At 38.8% G+C, this 20,932-nt stretch overlaps 2 protein-coding genes across 2 annotated transcripts; both read right to left on the bottom strand.

The window, feature by feature from the left end:
• Window positions 1-2,791: 2,791 nt before the first annotated feature.
• itgb3a (integrin beta 3a) lies at window positions 2,792-15,302 on the bottom strand. The gene is made up of 15 exons (XM_079415077.1): window positions 15,160-15,302; window positions 14,566-14,651; window positions 14,256-14,457; window positions 13,732-13,984; window positions 13,470-13,632; window positions 13,079-13,240; window positions 12,629-12,724; window positions 12,428-12,517; window positions 12,110-12,244; window positions 10,599-11,028; window positions 9,582-9,804; window positions 9,364-9,461; window positions 8,531-8,650; window positions 5,603-5,769; window positions 2,792-4,044 (listed from the first exon to the last, which is right to left on the bottom strand). The coding sequence occupies exons 1-15, from the start codon at window positions 15,218-15,220 to the stop codon at window positions 3,979-3,981; spliced, it is 2,352 nt and encodes a 783-aa protein (XP_079271203.1). The 5' UTR covers window positions 15,221-15,302; the 3' UTR covers window positions 2,792-3,978.
• Window positions 15,303-18,337: 3,035 nt separating this feature from the next.
• On the bottom strand, window positions 18,338-18,682 carry rprml (reprimo-like; the record flags this gene model as incomplete). The annotated part of the gene is made up of 1 exon (XM_079414719.1): window positions 18,338-18,682. The coding sequence occupies one exon, from the start codon at window positions 18,680-18,682 to the stop codon at window positions 18,338-18,340; it is 345 nt and encodes a 114-aa protein (XP_079270845.1).
• Between the last annotated feature and the right edge of the window lie 2,250 nt (window positions 18,683-20,932).

Genomic DNA, 20,932 nt, shown 5'->3' with positions numbered 1-20,932 from the left:
GAAGATCAGTCCCTTTCTCTCGGAACATGCAACACAACTCCTTGTTCAGGCTCTTGTTCTGTCCAGACTTGACTATTGCAATGCTCTCTTGGCAGGTCTTCCAGCCAATTCTAGTAAACCTCTACAATTAATCCAAAATGCTGCAGCAAGATTAATCTTTAATGAGCCGAAAAGAACGCACGTCACACCTCTGTTCATCAATTTGCACTGGCTACCAATAGCTGCTCGCATTAAATTCAAGGCATTAATGTTTGCCTACAGAACCACCTCTGGCTCTGCACCCCTTTACCTAAATTCATTAATTCAGACTTATATGCCCTCTAGAAGCTTGCGTTCTTCAAGTGAACGACGCATTATTGTACCGTCCCAAAGACACACAAAAACACTTTCACAGACTTTTTCATTAACTGTTCCCATCTGGTGGAATGACCTGCCCAATTCAATCCGAGCAGCCGAATCCTTACCCATCTTCAAGAAACGGCTAAAAACTCATCTGTTCCATCTTTATTTGACCCTCTAACTCTAGCACTCTCTATTCCAATTTTATTTTATCTATGTCTTTTTATTAAAAATAAATAAAAAATAATAATATTTATCTGTACTGCGTTAGGCTAACTGAGACTTGTAATAGCACTTGCATGTTGTCGCTCTTTTGTTGGTTTTGATTGCTTCTCATGTCCTCATTTGGAAGTCGCTTTGGATAAAAGTATCTGCTAAATGACTAAATAAATATTCATGCCAAGTCGAAGAGCTTTCCAATTAGAACAATTTGTGTTTAAAAAATCTTTGCTCTATGGGCTTTGACAGTTTATGCATTAAGGAACCCACTTTCGATTGATAGAGACATGGAACGCAGTTGATATGATCATTATCTGTGCCTGACTGGGATATGACAGTCCCCACTTCTCCTCTTCAAACTTGGCATATTCACAGCAGTCACGAACAGTTTCCACATGAGTGAAAGCAGCCCCAGCAACAGGACAGCACCAGTCATAGAGAGACCACCATGACATCAGGACCCATAGGACAAAAAATAGACCAGGAATGACAGGTTGGGATCGTATATGACAATGAGGGATTATGAGCAGAGTATCTCTAAATAATATCTGACAACTTCATGCCACCGGATCACCGGATTCTCTCTCACCCACTTCCTTCCACTCATCTGATTCTTTTACAGTGTAGGGAAAGGATTATCAATAAAAACATTCAGGGTAGAGCAGCTTTTTCACTTCACTAGACATTAACTGGTGGACTGGAGTCTTTTGGATTATTATGTTTTTATGTGATTGAACTCTCGTTCTGATGGCATCCATTCACTGCAGAGGATTCACTGGCTGGTGTTTTGACATCCAGTTATGACCAGACTCTCACAGATGAACAACAGCTGAGTGTAGGAACAGTTGTGGATTCTCAAAGAAACCAGCTTCCCTGTAATTAGGAGCTGCTGGTTTGAGTTGCACAAGATGTAATTTGTGTTTTAGTTTTGAAATGTTTTTTCTCACCACCTGTTTGTACGAGTCACAGATAAAGTGTGCTATTGTTGCCTCATGCACGGTTGCTCCCATCTAGAAGATCCTCTGTAAACTCCAAAGAGACACTTTTTAATTATCAAAGAGTAGTTAAAAATTTACCCATCATTATTATTTAGGCTTTATGGTTTTTGGCTGTTATAATGGCTGTTACATCCATGCAGAGAGAGCAGATATTTCGTAATAGCACTACCAAAATAGACTAGAAACATATGTAACATCTAAGTTAGAGGTAGATGCTTAGAATTATATATAATTTGGTCTATTTACACGATTGCATTCCATTATGTGGCCAAGTCACAACCAAGACAAGACATTTATGACTCCGCTTCCGTACTTCCTTCACACTAACCTAACAGAGGCATGCAAACAAATCTAACTTCCTCCTGAAGCCTTCAGTATATGTCAGAGCTGTGAACCATGCATTTGCTAGTCAGAGGCAGATGGGCTGAAGATCTGACAGACACACACACAAATAAGCTTATTAATACATTTACGTCTGAAGCAAATTTGATGTCCAACCACAGCAGTGTCTTACACAAGCATATTTCCTGTGAGTCACTCACAGGCGTGTTTGTTTGTGTTTATTACCTCCTGAAAGGACCAGGCACAGGTCAGATGGATCAACAGACAACCTTCACAGTCACTCAATCTTCTGGCAAGTGCAAAAGTTAGACAGATAAACAAACTGGAAGTAGATTCTGTCCCTATTTCTACAAAGAGATATCTGATGAGTCGCATGCATTCCAGAATTTCACATACCTGTTTCTTTATGACTCAAAGAAACGGGATTTATTCGAAAATTGTCATTGGGAAAGGTAATATCTGATTTGTAGGACTTTATTTAGTGGTATGTTCCTCCACTTGTTCTTTTCGCGTTGCAGACAGAGAACAGGAAATAGCAAAACAGTCCCATTGTTGCAGATAAGGTTTTTTGTTGTTGTTGTTTTGGCCACACCCCTTATGATCATTTAAAATATTTCAACACAACACACACACCACCAAGAGCTTTAATTACTTTTAGAAACTAGTCTGGATCAAACATAGAAATCCTTCTTTAAAGAAGACACTTTCTCTCAGAAAATTACTGTAGAATTGTAAACATTAGATTTATGTCAAGGTTTCATTACAGGTGACTTTCTCCACCAATAGTGCCACCAAATGGAATAGCAATAATAATTATGGTTTTCAGAAGGGTTTCCCTAAAACAATCCCAGTCTGCCACTGGCAAACAGACAGTCAGATCCCTGGTTTTGTTTGGGATGCTTAGCCAAACAGAGGAATGTTTTAATAGCCACAGTGAGTGATATGACATTTTTGTCTCTGTATAGTAATGAGCAGATACAAGAAAGAATTTTAACACAGGAAAAATTCCCACACATCACCTTAAATAAAATGATAACACAAGAATGCAAGTTTAAAAATACTTTAAAATACAGCAAGTGAATACCAGAAGTGCAAAGGAATGTACAGTAAGAACAGAACCATTTTAAAGTCACACCAGTCCCACAACAGCATTGTCAAGTTTCATAATGAATAAAAAACTAAAATTATGTGTCACACATATAAAAGAACATTTATTGTTGTTGTTGTTGTTGTTGTTGTTAAATAGTTCTATCATCAGGAAAATGAAAATGTAAAAATAACAGTGCTGTAAGTGGAAAAATTTACTTATTAAAACAATTAGTTATTAAAAATTGTAACTGAAGTCTTATTGAACATATACACTGTAACTATAATTGTCACTCCTATTAATCCTGCTCTGCATTTCTCATTTTACAAGATTAAAGAATATTCTTATTATTACAATATTTACATTACAAAAATAGAGAAATATCAGGTAAAAATAGGTTTCATTGGCCAAAATCTAAACTGCTGTTCAAAAGCAGAACACAAGATCGAGGGGATGAGTCTGGATCCAGATCCAACTCCTCCCACCTTACATAGACCTAAACCTACCCGTCTCCACCCCCTGATCCCTAAACCCACCCATCTCCACCCCTAAACCTACCAATCTCCACCCCCTAGATGTGGATCCAACCCCGCCCCCTGGATCTTTGTTCAGTGAGGGGCTACTGAAAGTTGTGGGTCAGAAAGATTTTTTATATTTTTGAAAGAAGTCTCTTATGCTTATGCTTACCAAGTCTGCCTCCAAAAATAAGGAACATTCTGTCATTTTAATATTTAAAATAAAAGTATACAAGAGTATTAATTTCTTTTAAAAAAACACACATACTGGCCCCAATATATTAAGATGTGTGTTCACATCTGAAACACACAGTAGTGTGTTTTTTATTATCTAATAATATTTCTAAAAATATTTTGCATTATTCACCACAGTTCTATATAGTCATATGCCTGGGTGAACCCAGCTGTGATTGGCTGAGTCGTTTGCTGTTGAGATGATCAGTAGTTGTGCTTGACAGAAGCAGAGGTGGTGTCATTCTTAACTGCCACGATATGCTACGTTTTGGAAGGTGCTGGTGGCTCCTTTGTAGAGCGGATTATTAGCCTAAAAGACGAGGGAGATTTTCATTAATGACCAGTGCTGCAAACCTCATATACACTCACCGGCCACTTTATTAAGTACACCTTGCTTAGTATCGGGTTGGACCCCCTTTTGCCTTCAGAGCTGGCTTAATTCTTCATGGCATAGATTCAACAAGGTGTTGGAAACATTCCTCAGAGATTTTGGTCCACATTGACATGATAGCATCACGCAGTTGCTGCAGATTTGTCGGCTGCACATCCATGATGCGAATCTCCCGTTCCACCACATCCCAAATGTGCTCTATTGGATTGAGATCTGATGACTGTGGAGGCCATTTGAGTAAAGTGAACTCATTGTCATGTTCAAGAAACCTGAGATGATTTGAGCTTTGTGACATGGTGCATTATCCTGCTGGAAGTAGCCATCAGAAGATGGGTACACTGTAGTCATAAAGGGATGGACATGGTCAGCAGCAATACTCAGGTAGGCTGTGGCGTTTAAACGATGCTCAATTGGTACTAAGGGGCCCAAAGTGTGCCAAGAAAATATCTCCCACACCATTACACCACCACCACCAGCCTGAACCGTTGAGACAAGGCAGGATGGATCCATGCTTTCATGTTCTTTACGCCAAATTCTGACTCTACCATCTGAACGTTGCAGCAGAAATAGAGACTCATCAGACCAGGCAACGTTTTTCCAATCTTCTATTGTCCAATTTTGGTGAGCCTGTGCGAATTGTAGCCTCCATTTCCTGTTCTTAGTTGACAGGAGCGGCACCCGGTGTGGTCTTCTGCTGCTGTAGCCCATCTGCTTCAGGGTTCGATGTGTTGTGCGTTCAGAGATGGTATTCTGCATACCTTGGTTGTAACGAGTGGTTATTTGAGTTACTGTTGCCTTTCTATCATCTCTAACCAGTCTGCCCATTCTCCTCTGACCTCTGACATCAACAAGGCATTCTCGTCCACACAACTGCCGCTCACTGGATATTTTCTCTTTTTCGGACCATTCTCTGTAAACCCTAGAGATGGTTGTGTGTGAAAATCGCAGTAGATCAGCAGTTTTTGAAATACTCAGACCAGCCCGTCTGGCACCAACAACCATTCCACGTTCGAAGTCACTTAAATCCCCTTTCTTCCCCATTCTGATGCTCGGTTTGAACTTCAGCAAGTCGTCTTCACCACATCTAGATGCCTAAATGCATTGAGCTGCTGCCATGTGATTGGCTGATTAGCAATTTGTGTTGCCAAGCAATTGAACAGGTGTACCTAATAAAGTGGCCGATGAGTGTATATTAGTAATAAAAACACCAGCACATCTGTAAATCCCACTTTGACCACTCGGTGTCGAGATTGTGTTGAATGATGTTATCTATCCTGAATGCTGATCAAAATCATACCACATAGGACCTCTGTGATTCTATGAGTCATTTTGCTTATATTAACACTTAGATTAAGTTGGTTAGACTGTGCATGCTGAACAGTTTGAGAGGAAGTAAGACTAATATTAAAATGCTGATAAGACTTAACAGGATGTAGTTGGTTAAGCACCACACAAATAGTCTGAATGTGAGTCTTACCGCTTCCCACTTAGCCCTGGCTCTCTCTTCCTCAAACTTGGCAAATTCATGACGGTCATGAATGGTGATCAGAAGCTTCCACACCAAGATCGCAGCCAGTCCCAGCAGCAGGATCGCACCGGCGACCGAAAGAGTGACCACCAAGACATCAGGACCCTTAGGACACTCTGAACATAAATCAGCAATGACAAAAGATTGATTCTTAAAAAAAAGTTCATTTTCTCCATTCAGTTTCCATTTGAATTGATCTCTTCAGTATAGCATTTTAAATATCCATGTCTGCTGTCCGTCAAACCCCCTATCACATGACTTTCTTAATCTTATTGACGCTTTTAATCTAGCTCAGTGGATCAGTGACTCTACTCATATTCAGGGCCATACGTTGGATCTTGTACTGTCATATGGGCTTGATGTGACAGATATTGTGCTCTCAGATTTTATGATCTCGGACCATAAGCCCATACTATTTTCACTGAATCTTCCCGATCTCTCTCATTTTTCTACTACACCTGTAATTCATGTCTCGGTTCTACTCTCCTCAGTTTAGCACAAATTTCAACTTGTGCTTCGCTGAATGCTGCTCACAGTTGCACTTGGATCAATCATTATCTGACTTGGATGCTGATCAACATCTTAGCCTCATGAATTCTGCCTGGCTCAAGGTAGCAAATGCAACTGCTCCCCTTAAACCTCATAAGCACAAACCAAAATCTGAACTGTGGCATAACTCTGACACCCGTCTCCTAAAACAAAATTGTAGAAGGGCAGAACGAAAATGGAAAAAGGACAGGCTGCATATCTCTCTTCAAATGTTCAGAGACTCTCTTACATCTTACCAGACTGCAGCTAAGTCTGCGAAAGCTGCATATTTTTCTAATTTAATTGAAACTAATCCCTCTAAACCTAAAGTTTTGTTTTCAATTATTCAATCTGTTACTAATCCTTCCGTTAACACTTTGCCTGTTGCCGCTGTTGCTCTCTGTGAAAGCTTCTTGAGATATTTCAGTGACAAAATTACTAACTTAAGACTTAGCGTCTTAACTTTAACTGTCTCTCCAATCATGTCATCTGCCTCTGCCGTTTTCGATGCTTTTGAACCTATCAATCTCCAGGAATTGAAGGAGGTGATTGGCAAGCTTAAACCTTCATCCTGTTCTAGCGATATCATTCACCCGAGATTTTTTAAATTAATTATCAATTCAATTGGGCCAGGTTTGGTGTCTCTTATCAATAAGTGTCTCCAAACTGGCTCTGTTCCTGCCAGTCTTAAAGTGGCTACGGTCACTCCTCTGCTCAAGAAGCCTTCACTGGATTCCTCTGTCCTAAAACATTTTCAGCCAATTTCTGTTTTACCTTTTATTTCAAAAGTTTTGGAGAAAATTGTGCGGAAACTTCAATGTTTTCTGTCAAGTAATTGTATTTATGAGGTTTTTCAATCTGGTTTTAAGTCTGCTCACAGAACTGAGCCTGCCCTGTTGAGAGTGTTAAATGATATTTACCTCTCCACTGATTCCGGAAACTCTGTGGTTCTTATTCTTCTAGATTTATCGGCCGCTTTTGATACCGTAGACCACTCCTCACTATTATCTAGATTGGAGTCTTGGGTAGGTCTAAAAGCTAACGTCCTGAAATGGTTTCAGTCATACCTGTCTGACTGAAAAGTTTTTTTAGTGAAGCTGGGTAATTTTACCTCTTCCCCTGCACCTCTGACCTGTGGCCTTCCACAAGGCTCTATTTTAGCTCCCTCTCTATTTTCTCTCTACATGCTACCTCTGGGCTCTATTCTGCGTAAACATGGCGTGTCTTTTCATTTCTACGCAGATGATACTCAGATATATTTACCAATTAAAAGAAAAAATGTGATTACTTCTCTTCTGCAATGTCTAGAGGAGGTTAAATTATGGCTAGCCCAACATTTCCTCTTCCTAAATGAAGACAAGACTGAGGTAATTGTTTTCGGTTCCAATGAGAACTCTCAGTGTATAAGCCCTGAGTTAGAAAGTTTATCCGTTTTTAGATCCTCACGGGTTCGGAACCTAGGAGTTCTTGTTGACCAGCATTTAAAATTTGATAAACATATCTCTTCTGTTATCGGATCCAGTTTTTATCAGCTTCGCTTACTGTCCAAAATTAAATATTTTCTCACTCCTAAAACTCTAGAAATGGCTGTACATGCTTTTGTTACGTCTCGTCTAGATTACTTCAATTCTTTATACTGCAGTATATCTAAGTGTCAAATTGCACACCTTCATCTTGTTCAAAATGCTGCGGCCAGACTTCTTTTAAAGTGTCGTAAACATGAACACATCACCACAGTTCTTAAATCCTTATACTGATTTCCGGTTTGCCAGAGAATAGACTTTAAAATTCTCCTCTTTGTATATAAATCCATACACAACCTAACCCCTGTCTACCTCTCTGATCTTCTTCATCTCTACACTCCGTCCAGAAGCCTGTGATCCTGTGACCAGGCTTTGTTGGTAGTCCCTCACGTTAGGCTTAAGCGCAGAGGTGAGCGTGCATTTGCAGTGGCAGGGCCCTGACTTTGGAATGCCCTGCCTCTAGAGATTAGAATGGCCCCTTCGCTGTCTGTTTTTAAGTCCCTGCTAAAAACGTATTTGTTTTCCTTAGTGTATTGACTACTGTGATATGGCCATTTTCCATTTTTTAAATGGGTTGTATTAAATTTTTGTCGGGTCTGTTTTTTGTGTATGTGGTATAATCTGTAAAGCACTTTGGTCAGCCTGGTGACTGTTGTAAATGTGCTATACAAATAAAATGAACTTGAACTTCAGTATCAACTAGCTGTAACAGAAGTACAGCCAGTATCTACCCGTCTCTCACACAGACACAGAGAGTTTATCAGCACGAGCCATGTTTGACAGCTACATGTCACACATTGTCTCTGTGCCACATCTCTCCTCTCACCTGGTTTTTTAACAAGATAGAGGAAGGATTTTCCACTGGCGTCCTCATAATACTGGAAGTTCTGAACACAGTCGTCCTCATCCTTATAGCTGCAGTTCACTGAGTTCTTCTCATGAAAGACTGGAGAGAACAGATGATAATTAACTCAGCAAGAACAACAACTCAACACAATATGCTGCATGAAGAACTATAGTCACATATATTGTATATTCATAAATAAAGGAAGCTTTGGTAAATAATGGATATACTGCAAATATGTACTGTAGATTAGATTTAAGATGTGTCTGTGGCCTGGAGATGTATTATTCAGCATTTAGAAGATTTGTACAGATTGTATAGATTAGAAATATACACATCCATTCTAAAGTGTGGGGTTGGATTTATGTTTTATGTGTTAATAGTGACACTAATAATGATACAAAAGATTATATATCAAATAAATGCTGTTCTTTTAAGCTTTCTAGTCATCAAGTAATCCTTAAAACATTTCATCATAACTGTTTTCAGCATCGATAATAATAAGAAACATTTCTTGAGCGTCTGAAGGATCATGTGACACTGAAGACTGGAGTAATAATGCTGAAAATTCAGCTTTACCATGCACCACAGGAATAAATTACAATTAAAAACCTATTCAAATACAAGTAAATTCACAGCATTACTGTTTTAACTGTATTTTTGATCAAATAAATGCATAGGAGATACCTTTTGAAAACATAAAAAAGAATTACCACCCAAAAAATTTAAACGCTACTGTATACCCTAAAAAGGATTTATATAGGTTACTGCAGACGGGAGGTATGTATTATGGATTGGTCGGAGGTAGAGATTACCCAGCTCATCCACCAGCACAATCTCATCCCTGCAGACGTGATTGCAGTTCTTCTCATACAGATCCCCTCTCTTATAATGTTTACACTCCACACACTCCCTGCAGAAACACACATAAATCCACTTTAAACACTTAAGATATGAAAAAGACCCTAAACATACTTATTCCTTCTCACTATAGATCTTTCATTCTCACCAACACAGAAAAACACACACTCACTTTTTGATGGTGCAGGCATCTGGGCAGGTGGGACACTTCTCACAGGTTGATCCATAGGCTCCTAGCTGTGTGCACTCACAGACGCCACACACACAGTGGCCACGGCCACTACACAGCATTCCTCCGCTCCCCATGCAGGTGTCTGTGCGGGTTAAACAGTCACAGCTCTCGCCGGACCATCCGGGGCTACAGTGACAGGTCCCACAGTTGCACTCACCATTACCTGACGTAGACATCAAACAAATGTATAGCTGTTAATGACCTATGGGAAAATATGGTGCTCATGAAATTTTTCAACAGTAGTGAATGAAAATACATACTTTACAATTTTTCATTAGTGTGTCAATTCTGATGAATTATGAAAAACAACTGATGAAATACAACACATTTAATGTTTGTTACTAAAGCAACAAAGAATTCAACTCAAACATCAACATTTCCCAAGCAAACACATTCATTTCAAAACACAGAATACAGCATAACCAGAGGATTTCAAAGTTTTTTTCTACATTGTGTGTGTGTGTTTTACTGTACGTATGTTTTATGTTATTTACACCCAGGGGCTATACTTGCTGACTCTGATTCTTAGTTGAAACACCCACCCACTAATTCTAAGACAATAAGATATTGTGTAAGAAAACAACTTTCACAAGGCAGTTAAACAGCAATACCTATCCCGTATTCTACTGAAATCTCACTTTTCAAACTAATATATAATTTTACGCATTCGTCTTGCTGTTAAACTGAAGAGAGAAGAAGACGTGAGCAACCGGACTCAGGCTTCAGACTAAGCAGGTAATGTGCACAGACATGTAAAACTGTCTGAAGATCATCTAATAAATTAAGCACATCTGAGTCAGACTGCTTTTTGGATCAAACTGCCTAATAAGGTGAAACACTGTCCATGTTATGAGGCAAGAACAAAAATCTGTGTGTAATCCTCACAAACAAACAACGCAACATCTACTGTAGCACTGTTTTTTCTAATACAATGAGTCAAGGCATGTCTAACCTCACCTGAACATATTTGTCCTTTGGAACGGAGACAGCTGAAGTCATCACATTCACAGTACGGGCCCCAAACCTTCCCAAAATTACTGGAGCGACAGGCACACTGGCCACACACACAGTCTCCGTGCCCACTACAAACCGGCGCTGCTGGGTCGGGGCTGCATCTGTCTTGTTGGGTGGGTTTATATTCACCCTCGGAGCACTCACAGCGAGAGCCCAGTCGGCCCGGGTCGCACAGGCACACGCCACACTCCAGGGTACCGTTCCCGTGGTGACAGGACGGGCTGGCGGGCACAGAGGACTGCTGACATTTACATTCACAAGCAAAGTCCACAGTCACTTGGAGGGTGTCTTTAAAGCCCATTGGCTTCACCATGAAGGTCCGGCTCTTCTCTTTGGGGCAGCTGTGAAGTTTTGCCTCAATGCTAAATGAAACCTATGGTAGAGTAATGTAACAAAAAGATTAAAACAAAAAGGTAATGGGTTCGATTCCCAGAGAATACACAATCTGATAAAATGTATAGAAGGAATGCAATGTACAGTGAAGGCCAAAATTACTAGAACACTTGGCGTATTTAAGAGGTCTCAGTTGTTTTTGTTGAATTAGCCATTAGAATATCCATAAAACGAACTATTGCCGGAACTAACTGCGACAGAATGAAATCTGCTGGATCACTGAAAATTATGGATTGGCCCCCTCAAAGTCTGGACCTCAACCCCATCGAGTGAGTTGGAAAATAAACTGGACAGATCTATTGTACATTCAAAGAAAAGCCTTTGGCTTGAGTTGCAGAAGGCATGGGATCACAGTAGTGTTGACGTTCTTAGGAAATATATTGGCACTATGCCAGAGAGATGCGCTGCTGTAATTGCTGCAAGAGGTGGACATACCAAATATTAAAGTTAAAAGTGAATAAAAACAGTATGAATCACTTCATCTGATATTTGTTGTGCTCAAAGCAACCATCTGCATGTTTCATGAACATTATGAAATGAAATCATGTTTTAGAGGCAAAAAAGATCCATATTTTCAGATCTGTCAGGTGTTCTAACAATTTTGGCCACCTCTGTACATAACTTTGAATAAAAGCATCTTCCAAATGTAAATGTATTCCCTGTAAAACAAGCTCTACGCTTCAGCATAATGTTAACCACAAAATCTTCAACACAAACTCTTTTAAATATCCAACATAACTAAACATAAAAGGTCTTTGCTAAAAAAAAAAATGCAGAAAAATAACACTTAATTACAGCATTAACACTATCATTTCAGTCCTATGCAATGCATGCAGTGAACTAAAATCCAGTGCAAGAAAAATTATTAGTGCAACAAAAACAATAATCCCAACACAAATTAATTCAGTAAGCTTTACATCTACAAGTTTTATCTAAGTAGATTGAACACAATAAAATTGTGATAAAATGTTCAGCAATTGTGTAGCCGTAGCTTATTTTAATTGAGTAAACTGAACAATAAGTAAAAATGTATTTTTCTAGTGTATGCACCAGGTGCTGACCATATCTCCAATTTTGAGTCCAGAGCAGGACTTGACACCAGCAATGACCTCTCCACCCAGACATGTTGCGTTGATGAACAGAGATAACTCATCTGGCACACCCAGCAGCTCCAGCTCAACCTTAGACCTGATCTTCTACAAAAACAAATAGCGCAGAAATCAAAGGTCAGCCTCTCTGAATTCTCTCTTTATTTGAGTTTAAGCCCTACTGAACTGAAATGGTAAAACATCAAAAATTAAAAAAGCAAAAGGCAGTCCTCCTAACCAACAAGTTCTTACAACTCAGAGGCTGTATTAATTCCTGGCAAAGTGATTTACCGCATATGCATCCAGAATGAGTTGCACAACATTTCCAGAGTCTCTAGAGAGCGTTCCGACCGCAGAGCCAGGAATCAGCTCGCTGTAGTTCTGTAAGAATACAGAAAACATGACAACACCCCATAAACATATATGAATGTCTGCATGTTACAGACAGAGACATATTGTACATATGTGTTTGACAATAATATAGAAACTCACACGATATAGTTGCACCATAGAATTGGTTACAGCAAAGATGAGGTTGATGTTATTCTCAGATAATTTGTCCGTGATCATACCAAGTGAAGGATAGTCCTAAAAATACATTTAAAAATCAATGTATTGCCAAATTAGCCATCTCTCTCGCTCTCTCTTTGTTTTTTTAATGTTTTAAAAGAATGCTCGCCAAGGCTGCATTTATGATTTAAAAAAATACAGTAAAACATTATTTTGTGAAATATTATCGCAACTTAAAATAATACATTTCTAGTTGAATATATTTTAAAATTTAAAATGTATTCCTGTGATGGTAAATCTGTCACATTATCCTTCAGAAATAATTATAATATGTTAATTTGCTTCTCCAGAAACATTTCCTATTATTAGCTATGGTGAAAACAACAGTGCTGCTTAAGAGAGAGAGATTTGCCCAGTATATGTTTGGCTGACCAGTATAGTGGACTTGTCATATTCATTGTTGTGGTTGATATGGCACTCTCCATCATGGGGCTGGATGATTCCAGCCAGCCTGGCATCCAAAGCCAAATGACTTCTGTCATCACTTGTGAAGATCAGCAGATGAGATGCATCAGGCCTCCATCCAATTTTGTCCTGGAAGAAAGAGAAAGGAGGTCATACACAAAGGTAAATAGAACCAACCCAAAAGGCGAATGTTCTCTCTGGAATATCCTAAGGTTAATGTCATATGACTTCCCCCCCCCCAATAAATATTGTAAATTTAGCTCAAAATTCTAATTCTCTTCAGGATTTGGGACTATTAACAGAACAGCTTTACTCAGATTGTTTGTGTGTTTCTCTTCGTCTGTGAATTTTGTTTAACCTTGCATACAACTGCTTGCATGATAGCATCAAATCCACCCTCAGGGGCATCTATGTTTCTGGACACTTTCTGCTTCTTCACTTCCTCTGTGAAGCGCTCTACCTGTTCCGTCAGAGACAGCACGTTACGATAACCGAACTGCGGTGGGCAGGGTTCAGGAAACCTACAGCAGTCAGAACACAGCAGGGAGACAGAAACCACTAAACTTAGTCACTCACTCTTTGTCATGTGCTTTTCTAATGTGAAATGAATTAGGGCTTACTTATAACAAGGATTCTGGATGACTTCTTCAGGGTAAATGTACATGTAAGGTGAGAGGGGTTTGTCTACAAAAGCTCCAAATCCCATGCGCAGATTACTGGTGACGACCCGTAAAGCACTGGCCAAACCATTGCCCAGTGAATAAAGCTTCTGCAGGTCGTCCTTCATGGTATTGGTCATGTCCATCAGGTAGTACAGGTCCACTGGGTAATCAGCTACTTGCTTCACAGTGACAGTGAATTTCTTTGAATCGTCTTGAAGAGAAATGGGACAGATGAAAGGGTTAGAACTTTCTAAATGTTAAGACAAAACTCAGCTTTTGGGATTTTTATAGATTAAGATCTGTCAGAGAGACCCCAAGGCATTTTTACTAGCTCAAGCAACACTTAACACTTACATTTCAGATTTAAAAAGAAAAGAAAAGGATTTTTTTTCCAAAACTGTGCAATGAGAAATTTGTAATTGGATTGCACTGGTAAATATAGTTTGTGAAATATAATGGTTTGTTTAGTTGTAATAGCATACCTGGCCTGAGGGTCAGGTGGATTTTTTGTGGTTGGATCTGAGTGATATCATCTGAACCCCCTGCCTTGTCGCTCAAGGGTATGTCCTCTAGTATCCTCATGCTGCTTACTGGAAACTCAATAAACTTCACGCCACAACCAGACTGAATGAGACTGTCTCTGAGATCACAACGGGACAAACTCGAGCCTCCCTTTCCAAAGATCTGACAGATACACATACATTGATAACAATCAGAGGGAAGCATTTCACGCAGCCATTTGTTCATCTGTGCAGGAGTGTTTAGTCTGTGGATGGAATTTAGTTTTTTTACCTCCTGAGAGCACCAGGCACAGGTCGGATGTATCGACAAACATTCTTTACAGGTACTCACTCCTCTGGAAGTGCAAATGTTAGAGCCTAGAAACAAGACCATCGTTAAATTCAGAAGTGGTTTCTTTCAACTCTAGAAATGTCGGTCCCACTTTATATTAAGTGGCTTTAACTACTATGTACTTACATCAAATATATAAATACAATGTACTTATTGTAATCATATTGTATCGCAAAACACTCCTTCTGCTATTGAGGTTGGAGGTTTGAGACAGGGTTGGTGGTATGGGTAAGTGTAAGGGATAGGTCAACAGATTTTTCTAAATATAAGTACAATGTAAGTACACAATAAGTGCATTGTATCAAATTATTAATTTAAATGTAAGTACATAGTAGTTAAGTACACCTAAATTTCTTTAAGGTTCTATTTTTACAGCCTCTCAAGTGTGTTGAAACAAGCTACAGAGTAATCAAATTAAGGAAATAATAAAAAAAAAATTACAGCAGCAGCACACACACACACACACACACACACACACATTCTTCTCATTTTTGAGTCATTAACTAAACAAACAATAACAAAAGGCAAACTTACCTGTTGCTATGGAAACTAGAAGTAAAACTGGCACCCAAACTTCTATCAAATTCAGTCCCATTTTAATAGATCCAAACTACTGCAGGCCCCCTGCCTTAGCAGCTGTGTTACCACTCTGATTCTCTGATGTACAAACTGGGAGTGGAAACTGCCGTTCCGAGAAATATAAGGACAGATGACCTAATGTGTTTCAGCATTTCGCAAACACAATCTGTTTCATCAAGACACAAGGAAATGTGTAACCACAGGCAAGTTAAGACTCAACAAATGAACTCTGAATGACAGCTTGGGGACCCTATATTTCACGTGCACATACAGATAAAGGCGCAGTATGGAATTCAAGAAGTTCTTTTATTCAACGACTTCCACTGTTTTCACACAAGTCACTATCTTACAGAGAATCATCAGAACAAATCATCATTTTTAGCAAAACAGCCTATTAAATGTTGGGCATTTACTATTATTAAGGCCATATAGTTTATTTTTCCCTGTGTATTCCATTTGTTTGTTTTATTTATTCAACCATTTATAAAGCTTACATTAATATTAAAGTTGAATCAGGTGTTTGGCACCATCTAGTGGTCATATTAATACAAAAGCATTTCAAACATTCACCTCCATAACATATGCTTACTGCAGCAATTGTGTACATTTTACTCCTGCATGAGATGAAAATTTGATTGAAAATCAAGTCCTTGAATAATTTTAACTCATAGCATGTCCAATAAAACATGCTATTGCAAAGCTGATTCACTGCTTGTACAATTTAATATTTTATGAAACAGGTTAGCTCTGTGAATCTCCCTCTTTTCATCTTTCTACTTATCTCCATTTTTACAGTCCATTAAAAGAAGTTGAAATGGAGGAAAGGATAAGAGGGCAGTAAAAATCACATCTCAGAGCTGAGCAGGAGACAGAAGTCTGAGACCATACTCAGACATCCTCTACAGAAATATAATTCTATATGCCTTTCTCACATTTCCCCCTTCCTGTTTTCCATCCTTCACCTTTCCTTGTTAAACAGTTATAGATACTGCTTTATATTTACAATGTGTTACGTTGTGTATCAATCGTTATGTGAAGATCTTTAAAAAGGAAATGTGTAATATGATCACTACACAAAAATGTGATTATATTTATATAGTGACTTTAGTTTGACTTGTTTACATCTCTTTTGAAAGGCGTTAAGAAACAGCAAGTCTTAGATGGTGAGATGCATTTTGCATGCAGCACGATTATTATTGTTTTAAATAAGTTATGATCAAAGAATATTTTTTTCTCATTTTTCTCATCAAAGCCGAGTGAGTAAGCCTTATTTGCTTTAGAGAGAGTCAAAAGGAAAAATTAGGCACCACATAATTATTACTTTTGACTGTCTAAACGAAGTTGCATCCTCCACAACTCACTCAAGTGAAGGTCTTTTGCTGTAATTTAATGTATTAAATACCTACATTTTGTATGTATATTGTAATGCAACCAGACTCATCAGTTACACATAACCTATGCTTTGCTTCAACCTCAGGAAAATTGAATGAAAAGGAAAATTTTATGAAATCCTAAAAAATATTAATTTTTTCCCCTCTGACTTCTTAAATTTAAACTTATTTTTCATGCTACTTTTTTTTAATCATAGTTATTTAATGCCCGACTGTTCAATCCATAATTACAAATGAAGAGAAAAAAGGATTCCCACAGAAAGCAGTGCATCACTGAAAAACAAAAACTTACTGAAGGTGATGCATGTAGACGCAAATATGCAAGATACACATTTAACCATAATAGCCTATGTCATACCATAATATATTATAGAGGCCTATGTATGCAACCTTTTTATGGAATGTTTTAAAAATTGCCAGAATTGGCCACCTATTTTCGTTCTGAACTGAACGTCTGACCTTTAAAGATAAACAAATGCAATGCAATGTTTTAACAATTTTATTCAAAGCATGCTGCACAACTTCAAGTTTGCAAGTCAATACAGTTTACAAAATAGTCCATGCAGCATTGAGGTCTTTATTTAGAAAGTGCCTGACACACCGAGCACCGCGCATGCAGAGGGAGAGACGTCAGCCGCTGTTTGAAAACGTGCCAGTGCCCCACCAGATGAACATCTCCCCCCCTCACGTGCTCTCGGCCACAAGTTAAACTTGAAGGAAAAATACATTTTGACATCTTTAAATTCAAAACACCTGCGATTCAAGGTGCAAAAGTCACCGTTCACAAAACAACATGCTTTTGGAAGTGATTGTAACCAGGATGGTGGGTTTGAGGAAATCAGAGTAATAATAAGGCTCGACCCCCCCTCCACCAAAAGGGAGTCAAAACAAAAGACTGGCAGGGTCTTAGTAAATTTTCTTTGTTTCATGCAAGCATGCATAGGTTTCAACAGGGTTTTCAGTAGGCTAATAATAAAAGATAAAGCGTTTATTTTAATGTTGCTACATTTCACCATGACATGTTGCTCACGCGCTTTCCATTAAGACCAATTTTGTGCGCGGGTCCGTCGAAAAAGCATAAGTTGTCGTTTATCACTTTGTTATTAAAAATGTGAAAAGTATTTTAGATAACCATTTTAGAATAGTTGCAGAAAATAGGCCACAATTTGCATTTCGCAACCCCCTCCCCCTTAACCTTTAAGAAAATTAGGCTAACCATGGTTATAAATCCAAACAAAAAAAAAAACATGGTTACTGTAATTAAACCATGCGTAACCACAAAATTAACCATGGTTTTGCTGCACTAACCATAGTTTATCCATGGTATTTGTAGTACAACTGTGGTTATACAAAATGGTAATCAATACGCTAAAAAAACACGGTTACTACACTTTAACTACAATAAAACCATGGTTAATTTCGCATAGTAATTTGTAAAGTAGCGTATAATAACTTTAACAAACATAACGCAATAAATACATACTTTGATTTTTTTAAGTGTAAACACTTCACTGTAAAAAAAATCACAAGCAAAAATGACCTCAAATACAAAAACTACGTAAACATGAATACATTCTCATTTCGTAAACGTGCAGCTATGTCATCTTTGCTTCAGTCCGTCCACACCGCCTTTTCTTTTCAGAACACAAAGGGAGTGAAAATGAAAGTTGCATATCTCAGTGGCTCCCAATCTGAGGTGTCACTCGGACCTGCAGCCGGTTACAGGTGACACCCGGCCGCGGCTAACTCAGTCCGATCATCACCGCCTCCACGTCTTTGGATGGTCTCCGGTCCTTGACCAGGAAGTTGATCATACTTTCGGACTTGATCATGAGGTTGCAACCGAGAAAGAAGATCCCGAACATCACCGTGAGCGAAAGAACGCACAGCACCGCGATCTGCACCACGCGCGTAACGAACAGCTTGCGCTCGTCCTGAGCGAGAACTAAAGACCCGCCGCCGTCGTTTGCGGTCACCTCGCTCCCGTTCCCCGTGCAGCAATCAACTAGTGTCCCCGCCAGTTCTTGACTGCGGTTGAGCAAACCGCCGTGCGTAAACACCGTGTGGTTAAAAAACGTTCCGTTCATCCTGAGCGGAGACGCGGAGCGCTGGAGCTGACGACAGTCGAGTCTCTTGTGGCATCAACTCACTTTCTGCAACTGCCTGTTGAGTCAAGTTTCACGTGGAGGGAAACTAATAAAAGTATCTCCTAAAATCATGTGCTGTTCATACCATCAGTCTACACAAATAAAATAGCGCTTGATTCTGTTGCGTTCTCAGTCAATAAGAAGTCTTTATAAGCACGGTCAGCGCTCAAGGCACTTCCAAAGCAAATGCAGCTCAGCTGAGAGCTGCGCGCATGTGAAGGAGGTGGGGGCCGGGAGAGAGAGCGCGCCCCATCAGCCTGCATGTCGCCAGGGAGACCGTTCTCTGTCAGCAGAGCTCGAGAGGATGTTCTCATCAATGGGATTTGATCCAGTGGTCAAAAATGTCAACCCAAATCACCAGAAGCCCACGCCTTGAGCTGGACGCAACTCTGTGATTTTTACAGTGAAGTGCTTATGGAAGACTTTCAAACTCACCTTGACCTATTCAGACCCAGCGTTTTTTCCAATGGACATCGCTTTTTGTAGCATTTCTGAAGTGAAGCCAAGTGCAAAAAAACTTTGGAACTGAAGCATGGCATTTGAAATAATAGTAAGATTTGTTTGGTAAAACTTAACAATAAGGCTAGTTAACAACATTAGTAAAAATTAACTAAAAATGAACAATAATGCATTATTAAAATCACAAGTTCTGTTTGGTAACATTAGTTAATGCACTGTGAACTAACATGAATAAGCAATGAACGACTGTATTTTCATTCACTAACATTAACAAAGATTAATAAATAGTGTAATAAATGCATTGTTCATTGTTTGTACATACATTAATAATGTTAACAAATGACAACTTACTGTAAAGTGTTACAGATTATTTTAAAGGAACAGTTTGTTAAACCTTTAGACAAAACATTTTAAAATCTTTTTTTTTTTTTGGTGAGTATATAGGCCTACTTAATGCATACAGCTTTTATGGCTCATATAGCATGAGTATATTCAGAGGCCCACACTAAGCAAACTTATGCAATATGATGATATTTATATAGATACAATTCTGATATTTATAACATAGCAGACTATACTGTTATAAAAATCTGTGATTTTTACAGTGAAGTGCTTTTGGAAGACTTTCAAACTCACCTTGATCTATTCAGACCCAGCATTTTTTCCAATGGACATCGCTTTTTGTAGCAGTATAGACTTCCCCCAGACTATACTGGGGGAAGTCGTGGCCTAATGGTTAGAGAGTCGGACTCGTAATCGAAAGGTTGCGAGTTCGAGCCCCCGGCCGGCAGGAATTGTAGGTGGGGGGAGTGAATGTCCAGCGCCCTCTCCACCCTCAATACCACGACTGAGGTGCCCTTGAGCAAGGCACCGAACCCCGGGCGCTGCAGCTCCGGGTGTGTATTCACGGTGGTGTGTGTGTGTGTGTGTGTGTGTGTGTGTGTGTGTGTGTGTGTGTGTGTGTGTGTGTGCGTGCGTGCGTGTGCGTGTGTGCATTTGTTCACTACTCACTGCTGTGTGTGTGCACTTGGATGGGTTAAACGCAGAGCACCAATTTCGAGTATGGGTTTACTTTACTACTTTACTACTTACAAAAAAATGTATGAAAATATCAGATATCCTCTATATCTCCCAATAATTTGTTTTAAGATTATATTTGAATGCTTACTTTTATGAATAAAGCTCTGTAGTTTTTATTGTGGGGGGCAATAATTGCAACACGATGATAATTGAGAGATTTTGATACTCATATTTTAACATGATTTTAAAATCAGAAAAATAATTCACAGCAAAAACACGTGTACCACAGCAAGGCCTTTTATTTGTTCAAAAAGTATAAACTTGATCAGATGACAGAAGGCATGTAGGAGATTATATACAACAGGTTTTTAGCAGTTTTGATCGTGTTGATAATTTAGATGTCTTAGAAATTCATGTAGTAAATGTGATACAGTGGTTAAAGTACTCATAAAGCTACCAAAATAATGCTAATAATACAGCGGTAATAATAGCAAAAAGAGTCAATATCATTGAGTTAAATGTCTTATACAAGACATACACTTCGTTTAAAATGATTTTCATTGTGATAGATGGTGGGTCTCAATTTATGCAAAAGAAGTATGCTGTCACTGTAAGAATATTTAGCTTTGTCACCTAAAATAGCTTCATATCTATATTAGCTGGTTTAATCAAAATATAATGAAACATTGCACAATATATTTACTTAATATT

This window comes from Barbus barbus (assembly GCF_936440315.1).
Source record: "Barbus barbus genome assembly, chromosome: 4".
Lineage (NCBI taxonomy): Eukaryota > Metazoa > Chordata > Actinopteri > Cypriniformes > Cyprinidae > Barbus > Barbus barbus.
Note: the sequence above shows the minus strand (reverse complement) of the source record. Positions and strands in the feature narration are given on the sequence as shown.